General features: G+C 50.0%; 2 protein-coding genes across 2 annotated transcripts; both read right to left on the bottom strand.

The window, feature by feature from the left end:
- Window positions 1-3,476: 3,476 nt before the first annotated feature.
- Window positions 3,477-15,611, bottom strand: Pgrmc2 (progesterone receptor membrane component 2). The gene is made up of 3 exons (XM_042684823.1): window positions 15,164-15,611; window positions 7,358-7,513; window positions 3,477-4,582 (listed from the first exon to the last, which is right to left on the bottom strand). Exons 1-3 carry the CDS (start codon window positions 15,594-15,596, stop codon window positions 4,485-4,487), a joined length of 687 nt encoding a protein of 228 aa, XP_042540757.1. The 5' UTR covers window positions 15,597-15,611; the 3' UTR covers window positions 3,477-4,484.
- LOC122111992 (vegetative cell wall protein gp1-like) lies at window positions 15,596-19,224 on the bottom strand. The gene is made up of 2 exons (XM_042684803.1): window positions 19,104-19,224; window positions 15,596-17,283 (listed from the first exon to the last, which is right to left on the bottom strand). Exons 1-2 carry the CDS (start codon window positions 19,222-19,224, stop codon window positions 15,596-15,598), a joined length of 1,809 nt encoding a protein of 602 aa, XP_042540737.1.
- Window positions 19,225-20,048: the final 824 nt, after the last annotated feature.

Here is a 20,048-nt window from a genome sequence, read left to right as displayed (position 1 = left end):
AGCAAGTGTTTAAGGATTTCTTTTTTATTTCCCAAAGAAGCTTCATGGTACTTCTGGAGTTAAAATGACTGGATTAGGCTTTTCAACCTAAATGTTACCATAGACTGGTGACATTGAGATCAGAGGGATTGTTTCATCTTTCCTCTTGGTACATCTCAAGACATCTGATAAAATCTTCAGAGATTAGGTGAAAATTTATTTCTGGTTTTAGAACAATGCAAGGCATATTAGTAAATTTAATATTTCAGAGATGAAATGTATTTTGGAGTTGAGAAACTGAAGCCAATGTGGTCATGTCAAATACAGTATTAAATACTAGAAAAAGTCACGTTACAAAAGAGAGAGAAAGCTTTAAAACAATCTCATAATGTATTAGGAAATATAAAGTAAGTTTGCTAGGGAATTCAGAGACAGCTATTTATTTTTTAGACTTGGCTCATTGTTGTGAATTTTGAAATCCGTAGAGTTGGCTGTTTACAAATTCAGGTAAAAGTTGATGTTGCAGTCTTGAGTCCAAAACTTACAAGGAGAGCCAGTAGACTAAAAGCAGGGATTCTGTGTTTAAGTTCTGAGGCAGAATAGCTTTATTTTGTTTTGCTCTTAAAAGTTGTCAAGAGATGTAACAGTTTGAAGCATTCAGAATAATCTATATTGGTTGTTGTCAGGCAATGGTGGCTTATGCCTATAATCCTAGCTAGTCAGGAGGCTGAGATCTGAGGATTAGAGTTCAAATCCAGCCTGGGCAGGAAAGTCCATGAGACTCTATCTCCAATTAACCACCAGAAAACTAGAAGTGGTGCTGTGTCTCAAAGTAGTAGAGCCCTAGCCTTGAGCAAAAGAGCTCAGGGACAGTGCTCAGGCTGCAAGTTCAAACCCTACAACCAAGAAAAGCTGATTGCAAGTCTTATTTATCTACAGATATTTTTACAGCAACATCTAAGACTAGTGTTCAGACTGGGCACCACAGATTAGTCGTTAACAAATGAAAATTATCACGAGCAGATTCCAACTTGAACTAAATTCTGTCTGCATAAGACTATGCAGACAGTGTGAGTCTATTGATTTTATTTGTTTAGGATTGAACAGTTTTAAGAGGCTCAGTCATTTGAGCAAAGTTCTTGAACAAGATATATGCCATGTATTTTACTATTTTAATCTTAGTTTTTTGTAACACAGATTGAGTTATGATGTGATTCTGAACTATTTTGTGGCAGTTGAAAGATCAGCTAAAGGAAGGCACACAACTTTGTAAGGTGAACAGGAAACACACTAGTGAACTCGCTGCTGTCATCTTGCTCCTAAGAATACCTCACACACCATGTGTTCTATGTGCTCTACTACTGTTGTCCAGGGAGGGTGCTCAGTCACGTTTTCACAGATTAACATAATCTCTCAGTACCAACTCTGAAATCTCAACTACAGTTTCACCATTATGCAAATGACTTCAAGAAACTCCTCACCGAATGAGTCTAGGTTTAAAATAAATAGGGAGATACCATGTTGAGACTTAATAAATGTGGAAACTATATTTTTGCTGGCATTATTGCTAAACTTTTGGGGGCGCAATACTAGGGCTTGAAATCAGGGCCTTGTACTTGTTTGGCTGGTGCTATACTGCTTAAGCTACACCTCTGGCCTTGCTTTTTGCTGGCTATTTTAGAGATAAGAGTCTCACAGACTTTTCTGCCTCGGCTGACATTTCAACTTACTGAGTCCTAGGGTTGCAGACACGATCCTTTAGTGCAGTTTGAGCTTTTATCACTGAAGGTTACCTTCAGTGCTCCATCATTACTTTATTTCCAGGTAAATGGGAACATTGTTCAGATTTGGAACAGTCTGTTAATTAACAGATTAGATGGTTACAAAAGAAAAAGACTTACATGCCACCTAGATACTAAGTCCCTAGATACTTGCCCAAATGCGACTAGCTCACCAGAAAGCAGCCAGCTCCCTCCTGGACCTGAGTTTTCTCTATTTCAGACACAGCCTGAGACACACAGAGTAAGGAAAACGCTTCTTGTATTTCTTACAGAAGAAAGGTGACCTTCAAGGCATTCCTTCTCTTTTTATTAAGTCTGCTGCAATTTGTTTTTGTGAAGGAAAATTAAAATGTTCTCTTTTTTCTTCTCTCCAAGTTACTACTAGGGTAGACTGGGACCTGCACGCAGCCCTGGGAATAGGCTGAAGAGGCAGGAAGGTGCGAAAGCCCAGGTGGGTGCGAACTTCAACGGGAAAAGGCTCAGGGAGTCAGTCCTTCCTTCCCTACTGGTGACCCAAGTGAGCAGCCGCGCGCATTCTGCCAAGTACATGTGGGGCCTGGGTTCAAATCCCGGCACTCAGAAAAGAAGTACCTGTATTTTAAGCACCTCAAGTGATAGACAGCAAATGTAGGAAACAGAGGATAGGGAGAGGGTGTCCACATATAACCAAAATTAAGGTCCCTCACTCAGACTAACTACTACATCCAACTGGAATTAAAGAATTATCTCTAGAACACAGTTTATTTCAAGCCCCAAACACAAAATAACCCATCTTTCTTAACAGATCGTATTTCATTTTTACTGCATGAATACTTAAGGTTTCTCTCTTCACAAGTGCAGATTATTGAACTTCAGGCCCAAATGACCCAGGCATTATCAGTTCTCTACAGAGGACATGTACCTTAACCATTTTGAAAAAAAAGTTGTACATAAAAACACTCAAAGCATTTACCAACACTTTTCATAGCCATTCTGTAGCTCGAGTGAATAGAATGTTGTCCTTAGAAGTTTCCCTTTGATGGTTTCTGCATGTGTTATGCCAAAGACAAGTCTGCAGTGACCATGTCTTTTGTTTTTATTTTTGGTACAACTTCTCCCTATGGACTTCCACAGTCACGATGAAATCAAGTAATCAACATACACAGGGCTTTGGGAGGGTGTTTTCAACCTAATACTTGAAGAATTTAGTATCTATTGGTAGAATAGCCTTTTACTGTTTTGTTTAATAACTGCCTGCATTGCTATTATTTCTAATATAACCAGTTGGCATCAAAATACAAAGTAAAAATATGTACTTTTAATATATCAATTCTTACTGAGTCAGCTAGGATCTCTTGACTGTCCCACAAAAGTGGAGGTTCTGAACATTACAACAAACCTGGTATAATGTACAACTTGGATACCCAGTGCCCACTTTCCATTGCCAGGATTTTCCCTCATCTTGAATCCAATGCACAATCTTATTAAGATATCACAATGCACTGCCTTACAATTTTGCATATTTTGGTTTATTGTCCATGCTTTATTAAAATGGTACTTGTATTTACAATATCGCGAGTCCCTTCCAAGGCGCGCACACATCCAGACTCACCCAAACAGACATCCAAACCTCGGCCCCACACACCCAACACCAGTGAGATGTGAGGGTCAGATTCCTGTTGGGGGAAAAAGAATTGTTGGTTTGTGGGTGTTTTTGTTTTTTGTTGTTGCTGTTTTTGATTTTTTGGAAAAGAGAAAAGCACAAGGGGGAATGCATTTGGCCATTACAATGCTAATTAAATTTGTGTATATTAACGTATGGCAGTTAACACTGAATAATCCTTTTACATTCTATATACACAGAATGACATCAAGGTTTTGCAGTCAACAGAACATTCCAACCTCAGTCTCAACCTGCTTGTAGTGACTTCGGAATTCACATAGGGGCTTTCCCTAAAAATAATTCAAGTTTATGGAAGTGAAATAAGGCACAATTAATATTGATTTGACCTAGGGGAAAGAACAGAAGGGATAAAACTAGTCTCAAATGATCTTGTTGGGGAATTGCTTTGATTTCAATCCACCTGAAATCCATTCTAATTTCCAATGGATTCTTAGGAATAAGTTTTATTTTTTATCCCTCCTTGACAAAGCCCAAAGAGAAGCTTGGGAATTCACATTTTAACATTTCAGTAGCCTGAACCACTCAAGCTGATGTGCAACTTCCACCTCCCTGGCCAGGTCTTCCTGTCCCTCAATGATAAAAACATCAGTTAAAGAAGAGTCCCTTGCTGTTTTTTGTTTGAGATTTGTACAGTTGAGTAGCAAATACATATGTGGCTGTCTTTGATACTTTTTTTTTTTTTTTTTTTTACAAAAAGGACAAATTCAAGAATGGAGGGAGAGAGGGGCAGATGAGAGGGAGAGAGGATAGAGGGAGAAGGAGCGGGGGAGGAGGAGGAGAGTGAGTGAGATGCCCTAGCCTCACGACCTTCTTGCCATTTAAGAAATCCCTGTCTTTCTCTCAGGATGATGAAGCCCCACCAGACATTACAAACAACTGCAACAAAGGGGTTTGGCAACATCCGGTTTTCAAATCTTCACAGCAAGACTCACTTCTCTTGTACACAATTGGTTGAATGTTTTTTCGCAGCAGGTGAATCAAATCCAGAGACACTGGACATTCTGTGAAAGGGAGTAAGAACTGCAGTTCTGAAGGCCCCTGACTTTGGTGGTTTGCAAAGTTCAATCCTGTTTATTGTGATCCTTGGTATCTTCTTCATCTGTATATTCTGAAGGCTCTTCTCCTGGTTTGAGAAGTCTGCCTACATAATCATATTTTTCTGAAAAATAAAGCAAAAGAAGATCGGAAGTGATCAAAATTTATTTCATGATTCCATTACACAGAGGGAAGGCGCTTGCTTCGTCAGAACTGTATGGAATAGGCTAAGTTCTTCCTGGTACTTTACTATGTCTGGTCTTTGTGTATATAGGGAGCCCAGAAAGCATGGGCATTAGCCGGGCACTGGTGGCTCACACCTGTCATCCTAGCTACTCAGGAGGCTGAGAGCTGAGGATTGTGGTTTAAAGCCAGCCCAGGAAAGAAAGTCTGTTGAGACTCTTATCTCCAGTAAACCACTCAGAAAAAACTGGAAATAGCACTGTGGCTCAAACTGGTAGAATGCTAGCCTTGAGCAAAAAAATCTCAGGGACAGTGGTCAGGCCTGAGTTTGAGACCCCTGACCAACCAAAACCGCCCCCACCAAAACATGGGACTTAGTCTTTACAGGAGTGCTCGTGGCCTTTTTCAGGGTCACTGGGAGACCTTTTAAAACACACACATTCAGCCCACCTCAGAGTAAGCTGAGTAGCTCACAGCCAGTTCACCCAGCCCAGCTCTGTGGTCCAGTCTGGACATGTGTCTGCACTGTGTAGTGTCGGATGGCCATGTGAGGATTAGAGCGATCTTTGAACCTTTTCTGTGTGTGCTGTGGCTGACCCAAAGCCCCTACGTGTGTTAGGTAGGTAGTTGTACAAGTTAGCTATATTCCCCAGCTCAGGATTTTAACCCTTCATAGCCCAAAACATTATAATTTAAATGACAGATTACAAAGTAATATAATTAAGGATATTAAAGATTACAATTGGCAATATAGGGAACTTCTAAGTTATTTAAAATTTGTAAATATACTGGAGTTTGCATAGAAGTGGTATTTAAAAAAATCTAGAGCTAATATTTTGGGGCACATGAAAAATGAAATGGTGACTTTCTTTCTTTTTTTTTTTTTTGGGTCCGGTCGTGGGGCCTGAACTCTGGGCCTGGGCGCTGTCCCTCAGCTCTTCAGCTCAAGGCTAGCGCTCTACCACTTGAGCCATAGTGTCACTTCCGGCTTTTTTTTTTCTTTTTGCTTATGTGGTGCTGGGGAATCAAACCCAGAGCCTCATGCATGCAAGGCAAGCACTCTACCACTGAGCCACCTCCCAGCCTGAAACAGTGACTTTCTTGACCTGAGGAGTTTTGGGGCTGGAACAGCATGCGGTAGAGAACCATATAGTAAACAGATAAAACATGACAGTAGGCCAAGAACATAAGCCTAACGAGGTAAGAGTAACTCAGGGGCTTCTGTGTGTTCTCTGAGGTCTCAGTGTGTGGCACATTGCTCTCCTTCCTTTCCTAACTGTCTTCTTGCCTTTATGCAGGTAACACATGTTGGTATCAACTCCCTGGTAAGTGAATTAAAGCTAGGTTAAGTGACTTAGCTGTCAGAAGGAACATACAACAGGATCACTTCATATCATGGTACTAGAACAAGTGCCAAGAACCCAGAAGAGCTGTTCTGAGGGACCCAGGGTCTGATACATGTCAGATACCCTGGCACACAGTGGTAAAAAACTATCAGGGTGTACTAAAGGATTCCTTCCTTAAGGTTAAGATCATTTAGAATACATTATATAATCATAGTATTGATATCATACCACGGATCCAGTTTTTTGTTTTAGTGGTGATGAGGGCTGGAGCTAAATACATGGTCTACTACTGAGGTCTACAAGTCTAGATAATTAGTATTGTTGTCGCTGTTGTTCTTAAAACTGTACCTAAAAGTCCTAAAAAAATTAAAACTGTCTTTTTTTTTTTTTTTGCGGTGGGGAGGGGGAAGGGTTGGGCAGTGGGGGTGGTTGTGGGACTTGCACTCAGGGCCTGGGTGCTATCCTTGAGTTCTTTTGCTCAATTCTAGTATTCTACCACTTAAGCCACAGTGCCACTTCCAGTTTTCTGGTGGTTAACTGAAGATGCCCAGGCTGGCTTCAACTGTGATCATCAGATCGCAGCCTCCTGAGAAGCTAGGATTACAGGGGTGAGCCACCGGCACCTGGCCAAAACTGTCAGTTTTTAAGACTTTAGCTAGTACACGCATGTCCTACTATACCTGGCAATAAGTCCATTTTCAAATACAAATTCTCATGTTACTTTTTATGATGCTTAGAAACGTCATTAAAATATATGCTGGGAAAGTGGCTCAGTGGTAGAGCATGCCTTGCATGCATGAAGCCCTGGGTTCAATTCCTTAGCACAACATAAGCAGAAAAAGCTGGAAGTAGTGCTGTGGCTCAAGTGGTAAAGTGCTAGCCTTGAGCAACAGAAGCTCTGGGACAGCGCCGAGGCCCTGAATCTAAGCTCCAGGACCCACCAAAAAAAAAAAAAAAGACACCTAGCCAGGTGTCCGTAGCTCACGTCTTTAATCCTAGCTACTCAGGAGGCGGAGATCTGAGGACTGCGATTCAAAGCCAGCCTAGGCACCATAGTCCATGAGATTCTTATCTTCAATAACCACTCAGAAAACCAAAGTGGCACTGTGGTTCAAGTGGTAGAGTGCTAGCCTTGAGGTGAAGAGCTGAGGGACCCAGACCCAGAGTTCAGGCCCGCCCCAGGACTGACGAAAAACAAAAAAGACTTGCTTTGGCTCTTTACATAGGCCATTCAACAAAGCAGTTTATGAAGGCATTCTGTTGTCATTCTTACCCACCTGTCTGGCTCCACTCTGTCCTAGGAGATAGTACACACTTCCTTTGAATACATATTTAATTTCCCAAAGAACCCAACAAAATGATGGAGGTACCTTTAAACTGCATTTCCCATTCTCGAACACTCTCCATTTGAACTGCATTCAAGTCGGAAAGGTCGTCATACTCATCTCTGAGAGCATCCTTGTCTAGGCAGAATGTGGCCAGGCCCCTGGAGGCATCTCTACCAGCAAATATCCCATATGGACCAGCTGCAAAAAGAAACAACAACTTCGTTTGCTCAATGTGAAAATTTTAAAAAACCCTTGCCACGTCTATTATTTGTCACCCAGTTTTAATTTCAAAATACGTAATAGACAAAGCGTTGAGAAAAGGTTTGATCAAAGTAAAGCAATGGAGCCACATTACTTCAGATACCCTCAAATGCATTCAACACAACAACAGTGAGGCGGTGAGGGCAGGGAAGAACGTGCCAGTGAGCCCTCGTTCCAGTCCTGTTGTGTGACGCTCAGCTCATGCACGCCCACCACACAGCTCCTACATGAACGTCCAGCTCGGCTCAAACTCAGGACTTTGTACACCTGCTTGCCTTTTGTTATCATGGCTTCTGCGCTACCATTCAATCCACAGCTCCACTCTAGTATTTGGAGATGAGTCTTACAGACTTACACCTGCTTGCCTTTTGTTATCATGGCTTCTGCGCTACCATTCAATCCACAGCTCCACTCTAGTATTTGGAGATGAGTCTTACAGACTTTTCTGCCTGGGATGGTTTTGAATCTTGACCCTCCAAGTCTGTCTCATGAGTAGCAAGGATCAGAGGTTTGAACCATTAGTGCCTAGCTAGGACGTTGCTTTTGCTTGAGCCGGCTTGGACTTTGATCCTATTAATGCTTCCCTCTCCAAGAATGAGTACCTACTACTGCACCCTTTTTTTTTTTCTTTTTGTCGGTTGGGAGGCCTGAACTCTGGGCCTGGGCGCTGTCCCTCAGCTCTTCAGCTCAAGGCCAGTGCTATGCCACTTGAGCCACAGTGTCACTCTCGGTTTTCTGGTGGTTAAATGGACGTAAGAGTCTCATGGACTTTCCTGCCCAGGATGGCTCTGAACCGTGATCCTCAGATCTCAGCCTCCTGAGTAGTTAGGATGACAGGCGCAAGCCACTGGCACCCAGCTGCACTCAGATTTTTATTGGTTGAGATGGATTGGCTCTAACTTTTTGCCTGATCCCCACCTCAGATTCCTGAGTAGCTAGGATTTAGGCATAACACTGTGTCAACCATTGTGCCACTATGTGTCAGGTGCTGTGCTAGTCTTGTTATAATTTCTGGGAACCAGATGGAGTAGGTCTAAGAATTAGTTCCTAACACATTAAATAATAATTAGCTTAAAAAAATTTTTTTTCTGGTATAGGGATTGAATGCATGGCCTTACACCACTTGAACTACGCCTCTACTTCTTTCCCCCTCCTCCATTTTGTCTTAGATATCCAGAGTTAACTTCATTCAAGCCAGCTTCCAACTTGTGGTCCTCTTTTTTGGGGGGCGGGAGGGGGTCCGGTTGTGGGGCCTGGACTCTGGGCCTGGGCGCTGTCCCTCAGCTCTTCAAGGCAAGCGCTCTACCACTTGAGCCACAGCGCCATTTCCGGCTTTTTTCTTTTTGCTTATGTGGTGCTGAGGAATCGAACCCAGGGCCTCATGCATGCAAGGCAAGCGCTCTACCACTGAGCCACCTTCCCAGCCCCTGTGGTCCTCTTCTGTGTATCAACTGGTGTTGCAGGTGTGTGCCAGCCTATCGCTATGATGAATGCTTTATTTCTTTGGGAAGGAATGAATAACTGACCCAAGTGAAGCATTCCTTGTCTGTTCTCCAGAGCAGCCACTGTCTTGTTCATCTGTCTTCAATGCCCAGGCCAGTGGCTGGCGGGAGGAATATAATTTCTCTCAAATTAGTTAGCTGTACTTCCAAACAGGGAGAAACTAGATTTGACCCTTTTAAACAGATCCACTTATGAAAGCAAAATCCAGACCCACAAGAAAAAGAGACACCATTTCTGGAGAATGAAGAGAAAGTTTTACGCGTGTAGCTGGCAAGGGCCAGCTGTCTGAGAGTGTTGGCAGTACTGGGTTGAACTCAGGTTCCCCGGGCACTCTCGGCGGGCCTTCTCAGCTCGGATGCTCTACCACTTGAGCCACACCTCCAGCCTGGCTCTCTACTGGTTACTTTTGGAGATGGGGGTCTCAATAACCTTTTTTGTCTGGACTTATTTCAAGTTATGATTCTTCAGATTTCTGAGTCTGGAGGTGAGTGAGAGCCACTAAAGATATTTAGAGAGTTAACTCTGTCTTCATTCTTATCTGCAGAATGGAACAAGTAGATTTTTCTGTTTTCTGTTTCAACTTTAAAAACAAATGATGCAAAGGCCAGGTCAGACATGGTAGTTCACACCTGTTAACACCTGTTACTTGAGTGGTGCGGGTCAGGGGGCTGTAGTTCCAGCCCAGGTATAAACCTTTCCAACAATAAACCAGATGTGTCGGTGCATGCCTGTAATCCAGGTCGGAGGGTCACGGTCTGAGGCTGGCCCTAGGCAAAAAGCACAAGACACGATCTGAAAAATAAAAATAGAAAGGGCTGGGAGTGTGACTCAAGTGGTAGAATAACTGCCTGTCATGTGCGCGTGCGCACACACGCACGCACACACACACACACAGATATGCTAATAAGGAACAGAACATAGTTTTACAAAGGATAGTAGCCTTCCTGCATCTATAAGGCAACTATATATGACAAAGGTCACAGTTTAAAAACCAGAATTTCTGGTTTTACTATTATGAATTGTTCTAATAAGAGGGCTTATTAGAACAAAGCTTTTTCTAATGAAAAATAAAGTTGCTTGATTTATTTAAAATGACTGCAGTAAAGACTATACATATATTTAAAGCATTTACATGCCAAAAAATATTTTTTGATATCTTTTGATACATTGAGACAAGAAATCATTGTTTCACCTTAATAAACAAAAATTAATGAAAACCAATTTGAATTCCGACAGTAATGCAGTTCATAAGATAAAAGAAATTATAACCGGGCGCCGATGGCTCATGCCTATAATCCTAGCTACTCAAGAGGCTGAGATCTGAGGATCACGGTTCAAAACCAGCCCAGGCAGGAAAGTCTATGAGACTCTTATCTCCAATAAACTGCCAGAAAACTGGAAGTGGCACTGAGCCTCAAGTGGTAGAGCACTGGCCTTGAGCTGAAGGACAGTGCCCAGGCCCAGAGTTCAAGCCCTATGACGACAAAAAAAAAAAAAAAAAAAACCACCAATCAAAAACACCACCTCAATGAAAGCTGCTGATCAATAGGGGCTGGGTGGGGAAGAGAAGGGAAGGGAAGAGGCTCTGTTGGGGGCAGGAGGGGAGTAGCAAGAGGGTTGGAGAGGGCTGGGAAGGTGGCTCAGTGGTAGAGCGCTTGCCTTGCATGCCTGAGGCCCTGGGTTCGATTCCTCAGCACCACATAAGCAAAAAGAAAAAAGCCGGAAGTGGTGCTGTGGCTCAAGGGGTAGAGTGCTAGCCTTGAGCTGAAGAGCTGAGGGACAGCGCCCAGGCCCAGAGTTTAGGCCCCATGACTGGCAAAAAAAAAGTCTTTTCAGAGAATCCAGAACTACAGGCACACATGCCTAGCTTGTTATGAAAGGGCTTGAGTTTTTTCCTAGGCCTGGCCTTGAACCATGATCTTTCCCATCTTGGTCTCCCTTGGAGCTGGATTAAAGGTGTGGGCCCCAAGGCCCAGCCCTTACTTAGAAGGCCATTTTAGGGCCATTTTTATTTCAAAGTTTAATATACCAACGCAACATCACAATAGTTGGAACTTATACTCAGTTATTACTTTTTTTTTTTTTTTGGGGGTCTGGTTGTGGGGCCTGAACTCTGGGTCTGGGCGCTGTCCCTCAGCTCTTCAGCTCAAGGCTAGCGCTCTACCACTTGAGCCACAGAGCCACTTCCAGCTTTTTTTCTTTTTGCTTATGTGATGCTGAGGAATCGAACCCAGGGCCTCATGCATGCAAGGCAAGCGCTCTACCACTGAGCCAACTTCGCAGCCCAGTTATTACTTTTTAAGAGTTAACTTGTAGTTCATATTTTTACAATTTAAATCAGCAAATTTAGTTACTATGCCTTGAAACATGGAATTGGGTAACATACTTTAAAATTTAAAGTTAGTGAACAATCCAAGCTACTCAGTCCTAGTTGGCTTCCAAGCAGGAGGCTGGGATAGGAGCTGCATTATGTAGACTATCCATGAAATAGTTGTCTTTATGTTGTCAACTCTTGCTTAAACTGAATTTCTGCAAAATAAGTGTTAAAATTAACACACTGAAGATGGAGTTTAAAAAGGAGGAAAAGAACCAGGAGCCAGTGACTCACTGCCTTTAATCCTGGCTACTCAGGAGGATGAGGTCTAAGGATCGTGGTTCAAAGCCAGCTGGGACAGAAAAGTCGCGATTCTCACCTCCAAATAAGCCCCAAAAGCTGGAAGTGGAGCTGTGCCTCAAGTGGTAGAGCCAGTCTTAAGAGAAGCAGCTAAGGGACAGCAGCACCTAAGCTTCAGTATGGTGGGCAGGCAGAGGCAGGTTCACACATGTGCATACACACACACACACACACACACACACACACACACACACACACACACACACACACACACACACACACACACACGAGAAAAGACCCAAAGGTACATGTGCCTTGTGCTCCTTTCCCAACTTCCTAATGATCAGGAATCTCAGAGTTGTACTTTTTTGTCAGTTGTGGGGCTTGAACTCTGGGCTTGGGCGCTGTCCCTCAGCTCTTCAGCTCAAGGCGAGCGCTCTACCACTTGAGCCACAGCGCCACTTCTGGTTTTCTAGTGGTTTACTGGAGATAAGAGTCTCATGGACTTTCCTGCCTGGGCTGGCTTTGAACCAAGATCCGCAGATCTCAGCCTCCTGGAGTAGCTAGGATTACAGGCGTGAGCCACCAGCGCCTGATTTCTGGCTTCCTTTAAGTCTTCAAAATCCCTTATGACTTTCAATATGATATTCCAACTATCTCTATTATCTCTGATCATCATGTAGAATTGGTGGGAAGCTCACCTAAAACCGGCTTCTCTACGCTCTCCTTAGCTTGTCACTCTTGTTCGCCTCTGACAAGAGCCGCTGCCTGTGGCTAAGCCATCACAGACCACTGTACTTTGTACCAAGACTTTACCTCAGCCAGGTGAGACGGGTACAATGACAGACCTTTTAGCCAAGCTGTATACATGTAGACTATTTTTATGGGCTTCTAAGTCAACTCCTCCATATACTGTAAAGCAGTGGTGAAAATGCTTTAAGTAGTCACAAAACACTGTATAAATCCTTAATTAAAAAACTTCAGCAGCCAGGCGCTGAGATCTGAGGATCATGTTCAAAGCCAGCCCAGGAAGGAAAGGCCATGAGACTTTTTTTTTTTTTTGGGTCCGGTCGTGGGGCCTGAACTCTGGACCTGGGCGCTGTCCCTCAGCTCTTCAGCTCAAGGCTAGCGCTCTACCACTTGAGCCACAGTGCCACTTCCAGCTTTTTTCTTTTTGCTTATGTGGTGCTGAAGAATCGAACCCAGGGCCTCATGCATGCAAGGCAAGCGCTCTACCACTGAGCCACCTTCCCAGCCCCGCCATGAGACTCTTATCTCCAATAAACCACCAAAAAACCAGTACTGGTGCTGTGACTCAAGTGGTAGAGCACTAGCCTTGAGCTGAAGAGTTCGGGGACAGTGCCCAGGCCCAGAGTTCAAGCCCCACAAGTGACAACAACAATAACAACAACAACTTTAGCTGATCAAATACTGTAGTTTGGCCCTATTCTCTACTCCTACATGCTAATAAATAAAAAAGTATTAGCCATTTTAGCTGATGACAATAGGAAGAGACATCTGTTGTCTCGGAAGGACTGAATAGATACACACAAGCATCCAAGAAAGTAAATAGATGGATTCCCAGGCTGCCATCTAGCAAGCAACAAACCAAGCACTTGCAGAGTATCATCCAAGCCACGTAAGCACACGTATGTACTCACAAATGCCAATTAATCCCAAATACTACAAAGATTAAGGAAACCAGCAGATCTTCCTACTGCTGGATGCATTCTTTCCAGGAATGGGTCATTTTAGGTCTCAAATTCCATTACTTACTGTACAGTCTTAGTAAAGGTTAGCATTTACCACTGCACAGCCTTGATAAACCACGTTGCTGAATTTCTGGGATACCAACAAGTTCCATGTGCACAACCCGAAGGGTGCCTTCCCACCACACTGCAGCAGTTGGGGGTAGAAGCAGAGCTACGCATCCTGAGCGGCAGGGAGCGGGTCTTAACTTACAGCTCTTCCACCTTCCCGTTTGTCCTACACTGCTAGGCAAACCATCAAAGCGTATGTGGTTGGATACTTGTCTCCGTACTCACACACAGAATAACACCCCAGACAGACAGCCTGCTGAGCGCCCAGGAAGACCCGCAGCCCAACCCGCGGCCACCTTGGACAGCATCCCTGAGCCCCACCGGTTCAGAAAGCGCCCAAGATGGGCTGGGCTGGGCTGGGCTGGGCTGGGCTGGGCTGGGCTGGGCTGGGCTGGGCTGGGCGTGCTCCTGAGCCGGCCTTAGAGAAGAGCGAGGCCCAAACCGCCAGGTCCTGGAGTTACTCTGGAAATCACACCTCCCGAATGACAACTAGAAATGGGGACACTCCAGCCCGAGAGAGAGGGGAGAAGTGGGGTGGGGAGGGGTTCTGGGGGGGCCTGGGGTGGGTGACAGTGGGTTGGGGGGCACTACCTACAGCTGCGGCCTTGGGAGCAGGGTCGGGTGTCCTGAGGGGCCATGGGGCCGTGGGGGGGGGGGCGTGGGGCCGTGGGGGGGGGTCGCGGGGCCGGGCCGTCGGGGGGGGGGGGTGCGCGGGGCCGGGCTGTCGGGAGGGGGGCATGGGGCTGTCGGGGGGGGCGCGGGGCCGGGCTGTCGGGGGGGCGCGGGGCCGGGCCGTCGGGGCTGTCGGGGGGGGGGCGCGGGGCTGTCGGGGGGGGGGGCCGCAGGGCCGGGCCGTCGGGGCCGTGGGGGGGGTCGCGGGGCCAGGCCGTCGGGGGGGGGGTCGCGGGGCCGTCGGGGGGGCTGTCGGGCACAGAACTACAGGCACACATGTCTAGCTTGTTATGAAAGGGCTTGAGTTTTTTCCTAGGCCTGGCCTTGAACCATGATCTTTCCCATCTTGGTCTCCCTTGGAGCTGGATTAAAGGTGTGGGCCCCAAGGCCCAGCCCTTACTTAGAAGGCCATTTTAGGGCCATTTTTATTTCCAAGTTTAATATACCAAAGCAACATCATAATAGTTGGAACTTATACTCAGTTATTACTTTTTTTGTGGGGGGGTCTAGTAAACCACTAGAAAACCAGAAGTGGCGCCGTCGGGGGGGCGCGGGGCCGGGCCGTCGGGGCCGTGGGGGGGGGGGGGGCGCGGGGCCGGGCCGTCGGGGCCGTCGGGGGGGGCGCGGGGCCGGGCCGTCGGGGGGGGGGCGCGGGGCCGGGCCGTCGGGGGGGGGGGGCGCGGGGCCGGGCCGTCGGGGCTGTCGGGGAGGGGCGCGGGGCCGTCGGGGGGGCGCGGGGCCGGGCCGTCGGGGCCGTCGGGGGGGGGGGGCGCGGGGCCGTCGGGGGGGGCGCGGGGCCGGGCCGTCCGTCGGGGCCGTCGGGGGGGCGCGGGGCCGTCGGGGGGGGCGCGGGGCCGGGCCGTCGGGGCTGTCGGGGGGGGGGGCGCGGGGCCGTCGGGGGGGGCGCGGGGCCGGGCCGTCCGGGGTCCCGGCGCGGGCCCTCCTCCCTCCCCCCTCCGTCCGTGCGTCCCGCCTCACCCGGGCCGTAGAACTTGCTGCCCTTGGTCACGTCGAAGACCTTCCCGTTGACGGCCAGCAGGATGCGCGGCGTGCGGGCCCCGTCGTACTGGCGCAGCTGCTCCAGGCTGAAGTCGCGCTTCTTCATGCGGGGCAGCGCGGCGGCGGGGCCGTCGGGGCCGGCGCCCGCGCCCGCGGCCCGCGCGCGGCGCCCCCAGCGCGCCCACAGCCGGTAGGCCCCCAGCAGCACCAGCGCCAGCAGCGCCACGTTCAGCAGCGTCTCCCCGCCCCCCGCCAGCAGCGCCGGCGCCGCCGCCGCCCAGCCGCCGCCCGCGCCCGCCGCGCCCGGGCTCCCGCCGCCGTCCCCGCCGCCGCCGTCCCCGCCGCCGCCGCCGCCGTCCCCGCCGCCGCTCCCCAGGGTGCCGGGCTTCACGGCCCCATCACCCGCCGCCATCACGGCCCGCCAGCGCCTTCCTCTCCTCCCGCCCCCGGCCCTCCCCGACCCGCGGCAGGCCCCGCCCCCGGGCCGCCGCGGCCAATAGCGCGCGGGGAGGAGGCGGGGCCGCGCCGGCCCCTGATTGGAGGGCTGCCGGGTGACGTCGCCGCCGCCCCGCCCCTCTCCTTCTTTTGAGGGCTGCGCTCCCGCGCGGAGCCCCACCCACCTCGCCCCACACTTCCCCGCTCGGGCTCCGGCCGCCTCCGGGGGAAGCGCAAGAAGGGGGCGGGCCCGAGAGAAAGGGCCGCGCGAGGACACCACCGCGCGTGCGCGTCCTGCTCCTGCCTCCCGCCACGCGCGTGCGCCCTGGGGTCACGCCGCCCGGGCTGGCGTCCGCGCGCTCTTCCACCTTCGCTCTCGCTCTTGTCTGGTTCGGAACTTCGGGGGCGACGGCGGCGGGCTGGGGGGACGCGGAGGCCACAGGGGCGCGGGGGCCGGCGGTGGCGGGGGCCGGCGGGGGCGGGGGCCGGCGGGGGCGGGGGCCGGCGGTGGCGGGGGCCGGCGGTGGCGGGGGCCGGCGGTGGCGGGGGCCGGCGGTGGCGGGGGCCGGCGGTGGCGGGGGCCGGCGGTGGGGGGAGCCGGCGGGGCGCGGGGGGCCGGCGGGGGCGGGGGCCGGCGGTGGGGGGAGCCGGCGGGGCGCGGGGGGCCGGCGGGGGCGGGGGCCGGCGGTGGGGGGAGCCGGCGGGGCGCGGGGGGCCGGCGGGGGCGGGGGCCGGCGGTGGGGGGAGCCGGCGGGGCGCGGGGAGCCGGCGGTGGCGGGGGCCGGCGGTGGGGGGAGCCGGCGGGGCGCGGGGGGCCGGTTTGGACTGGGGCTCTGTGGAGACGACGCAGGTGTGAGTGGGCTGAGGTGTGAGCGGGCCGTGGGCTGAGGTGTGAGCGGGCCGCGGGCTGAGGTGTGAGCGGGCTGAGGTGTGAGTGGGCTGAGGTGTGAGCGGGCTGAGGTGTGAGCGGGCTGAGGTGTGAGCGGGCTGAGGTGTGAGCGGGCCGTGGGCTGAGGTGTGAGCGGGCTGAGGTGTGAGCGGGCTGAGGTGTGAGCGGGCCGCGGGCTGAGGTGTGAGCGGGGCTGGCAGCGTCCTGAGGCCGCACGGCCCGCGGTGGGGGGCGCGGGTCCCCAGAAGGATGTCGGCCAGGACCCGGACCGTCTTGGCGAGGGCGAGGACGGGGTGGGGGTGCGGGCAGGAGGGGTGCGGGCGGTAGTGCAGTGGTCGCTGGGGTGCGGGCGGTAGTGCAGTGGTCGCTGGGGTGCGGGCAGGGGGGCAGTGGTCGCTGGGGTGCGGGCAGGGGGGCAGTGGTCGCTGGGGTGCGGGCAGGTGGGGCAGTGGTCGCTGGGGTGCGGGCAGGGGGGGCAGTGGTCGCTGGGGTGCGGGCAGGGGGGGCAGTGGTCGCTGGGGTGCGGGCAGGGGGGGCAGTGGTCGCTGGGGTGCGGGGAGGGGGGCAGTGGTCGCTGGGGTGCGGGCAGGGGGGGCAGTGGTCGCTGGGGGGGGCAGGGGGGGCAGTGGTCGCTGGGGTGCTGGCAGGGGGCAGTGGTCGCTGGGGTGCGGGCAGGGGGGCAGTGGTCGCTGGGGTGCGGGCAGGGGGGCAGTGGTCGCTGGGGTGCTGGCAGGGGGCAGTGGTCGCTGGGGTGCGGGCAGGGGGGCAGTGGTCGCTGGGGTGCGGGCAGGGGGGCAGTGGTCGCTGGGGTGCGGGGAGGAGGGGTAGTGGCCGCTGGGGTGCGGGCAGGGGGGGCAGTGGTAGCTGGGGTGTGGGGAGGGGGGGCAGTGGTCGCTGGGGTGCGGGCAGGGGGGGTGGGCGGTAGCACAGTGGTTGCCGCCTCCCCTCACTCATCCCAGGGACGCGGGCTTCGCAGATTGCACCAGTGGTACAGCGCTGGCCTGGCATGCAGGCAGCAGAGCGCTCGCCTTGAGCTGAAGAGCTGGGGGACAGCGCCCCACGACCCACCGACACAAAACTGTGACCTGTGATCTTTGCTCTCCAGGAGGCTGAGGTCCAAGGTCTGCAGCCCAGGCAGAAAAGCCCACAAAACTCTTATCTCTGCTGGGTGCCGGTGCTCATGCCTGTCATTCAGGGACCAACAAAAAATCTCATCTCCAGCTAGCCACCAAAAAGCTGGAAATGGCACTGTGGCTCAAGTGGCAGGGCGCTAGCTTTGAGTGCCAAAGCTCAGAGACAGTGCCTAGCCTTGAGTTCAAGCCCCAGGACTAGCACAGAATAAACCATATGACAGGCTCATCAATAATACGTTCTTTTCTGCTACACTAGTTCATCTCTGAGTAAGATTTTTTTTTTTTTGGGTCCGGTCGGGGGGCCTGAACTCTGGGCCTGGGCGCTGTCCCTCAGCTCTTCAGCTCAAGGCTAGTGCTCTTCCACTTGAGCCACAGTACTACTTCCGGCTTTTTTCTTTTTGCTTATGTGGTGCTGAAGCATGGAACCCAAGGCTTCATGCATGCAAGGCAAGCGCTCTACCACTGAGCCACCTTCCCAGCCCATAAGATTTTTTTAAAAACGTTTTCACAGATTGCATTTGTGTGTCATTGTATATAATACTTGAAAGATACAAGATGGCTTTATAAAGAAAAGACAATCTGGGAAGGTGGCTCAGAGGTAGAGTGATTGCCCAGCATGCATGAAGCCCTGGGTTCCATTCCTCAGTACCAGACACAGAAAAAGCCAGAAGTGGCGCTGTGGCTCAAGTGGTAGAGCGCTAGCCTTGAGTGAATAAAGCTCAAACAACACCCAGGCCCAGTTCAAGCCCCAGGACTGGAACTTTTTTTTAAGCCCACTTAGCTAAAGGCATGGCTCAACTGGTACAGCGTCCGCCATGTGTAATTTGTGTTAGGTGTAAACATATATACTAAGCAGTTTTTTGTATTTGACTTGAGGTGTCCATTAATACTTAGGAGGGAATTATAATTCCATACATGCGTGGGGGCATCACTCAAGTTCGCTCTCCATATGTTCCAGGAGGGAATTATAATTCCATACATGCGTGGGGGCATCACTCAAGTTCGCTCTCCATATGTGCCTCCCTTCTACCCTTTTAATTTTGAACATTGTCATTAGAGCCAGGAGAGTGTTTCCTCTGCTGCCTCACCTCACACGCTCTATAGGAGCCTGCCCTAGCAGGGGACACTTGGGTACACCTAACAGGATGCCTTTCTGGAGAAGGGAAGTTTCTAGTTTGGGGAGCTAAGTTCATTTCTGGAGAGTGGACATGAATAATATTGGACTTTAACATGAATGAAGTTGGCACTGATTCCTTTGGACTATAATTTAGAACAGAAAAAATTTAATCTCTACAATTAATTTCTCCCTGGAAAATGTATATTGCACGAGGGGCAAAATCAAATTGGGAAATCTTTTTGGCTTTTAGTTATGAAAGTGTGCTGATTCTCTTTTAAGGAAAATCCCATAATGTTAGATAAGCTGGAGGGGTATAAATTGAGATAGCCATAGATTATGAGTTACGGCCTTGGGCACAGGCTGGTTCAGTGAAGGTGTTCTCTTTCAGGGCCTTCTGGGACAGACTACCATTGCGAGTGGCTTCAGAAGGTCCTAAAGAGAATTTGGTGCTGGAGAAGGGGAGCATGGCTACCCTCTTTTTTTGGGGGGGGAGGGGTCCGGTCGTGGGGCCTGAACTCTGGGCCTGGGCTCTGTCCCTCAGCTCCTCAGCTCAAGGCAAGCGCTCTACCACTGAGCCACCTTCCCAGTCCCACGGCTACCCTCTTGACTGCTGACCTCTTTCATGCGAATATTTGGATCCCAAGTAATTTTTCAGGTGTAAGTTGGAATGGTTAAGGCAATAGTCTCTACACTTTTTTGCTGATATAACCCCTAAAATAATTTTGAAGTAGACACATGAAATTTCTTTGTCCTAAGTTTAGTTGCAAAAGATGTAATTTTTAGTTTAATATAAACATGACTTTTAAAATTAAAGACATCACTTAAAATGTGTTTAATGACATCTAAATTCCAAAGAAATTGAATACTCCATTTTCAAACAAATTTTGCATAACTCCTTTTCTGTTTGAATTTTTATGCTGACTCTACTTCCTTCAAGAATTTTTTAAGCTGGGTGTCAGTGGCTCATGACTATAATACTAGCTACGTAAGGGGCTGAGATCTGAGGACTACAGTTCAAAGCTACCCAGGCAGGACAGTCTGAGACTTGTCTCCCATTAAGTACCAAAAAAGCTGGAAGTGGAGCTGAGGCTTAAGTGGTAGAGCTCTATCCTTGAGCAAAAAGAGCTGGACAGTGCCCAGGCCCTGAGTTCAAGTCCCAGGATTGGCACAAAAAACCCCAATAAGTTTTATGTTCAAATATTTCATTGATTACTATATCATTATTTGTTTAATAAGTATAATTTTTGAATATTCTATGAATGCAGGGGTCTAATTGTCAAAATTTATTTT

The sequence above is a fragment of the Dipodomys spectabilis genome, unplaced genomic scaffold (assembly GCF_019054845.1).
Source record: "Dipodomys spectabilis isolate Male_0828 unplaced genomic scaffold, ASM1905484v1 ptg000090l, whole genome shotgun sequence".
Taxonomy (NCBI): domain Eukaryota; kingdom Metazoa; phylum Chordata; class Mammalia; order Rodentia; family Heteromyidae; genus Dipodomys; species Dipodomys spectabilis.
The sequence above is the reverse complement of the archived record's forward strand: the minus strand, read 5'-3'. Positions and strand labels throughout refer to the sequence as shown.

What these genes read in the sequence shown, in the direction of transcription:
- Pgrmc2 (XM_042684823.1), bottom strand. Translation starts at nt 15,596, where the DNA reads ATGGCGGCGGGTGATGGGGCCGTGAAGCCCGGCACCCTGGGGAGCGGC. An exon ending in CAGCAAGTTCTACGGCCCGG is followed by an intron (nt 7,514 to 15,163) that starts GTGAGGCGGGAC and finishes TTCTTTTTGCAG; the next exon opens with CTGGTCCATATGGGATATTT. An exon ending in ATGGGAAATGCAGTTTAAAG is followed by an intron (nt 4,583 to 7,357) that starts GTACCTCCATCA and finishes TTTATTTTTCAG; the next exon opens with AAAAATATGATTATGTAGGC.
- LOC122111992 (XM_042684803.1), bottom strand. Translation starts at nt 19,224, where the DNA reads ATGCTCCCCTTCTCCAGCACCAAATTCTCTTTAGGACCTTCTGAAGCC. An exon ending in ACCAGCCTGTGCCCAAGGCC is followed by an intron (nt 17,284 to 19,103) that starts GTAACTCATAAT and finishes CCCGCACCCCAG; the next exon opens with CGACCACTGCCCCCCTGCCC.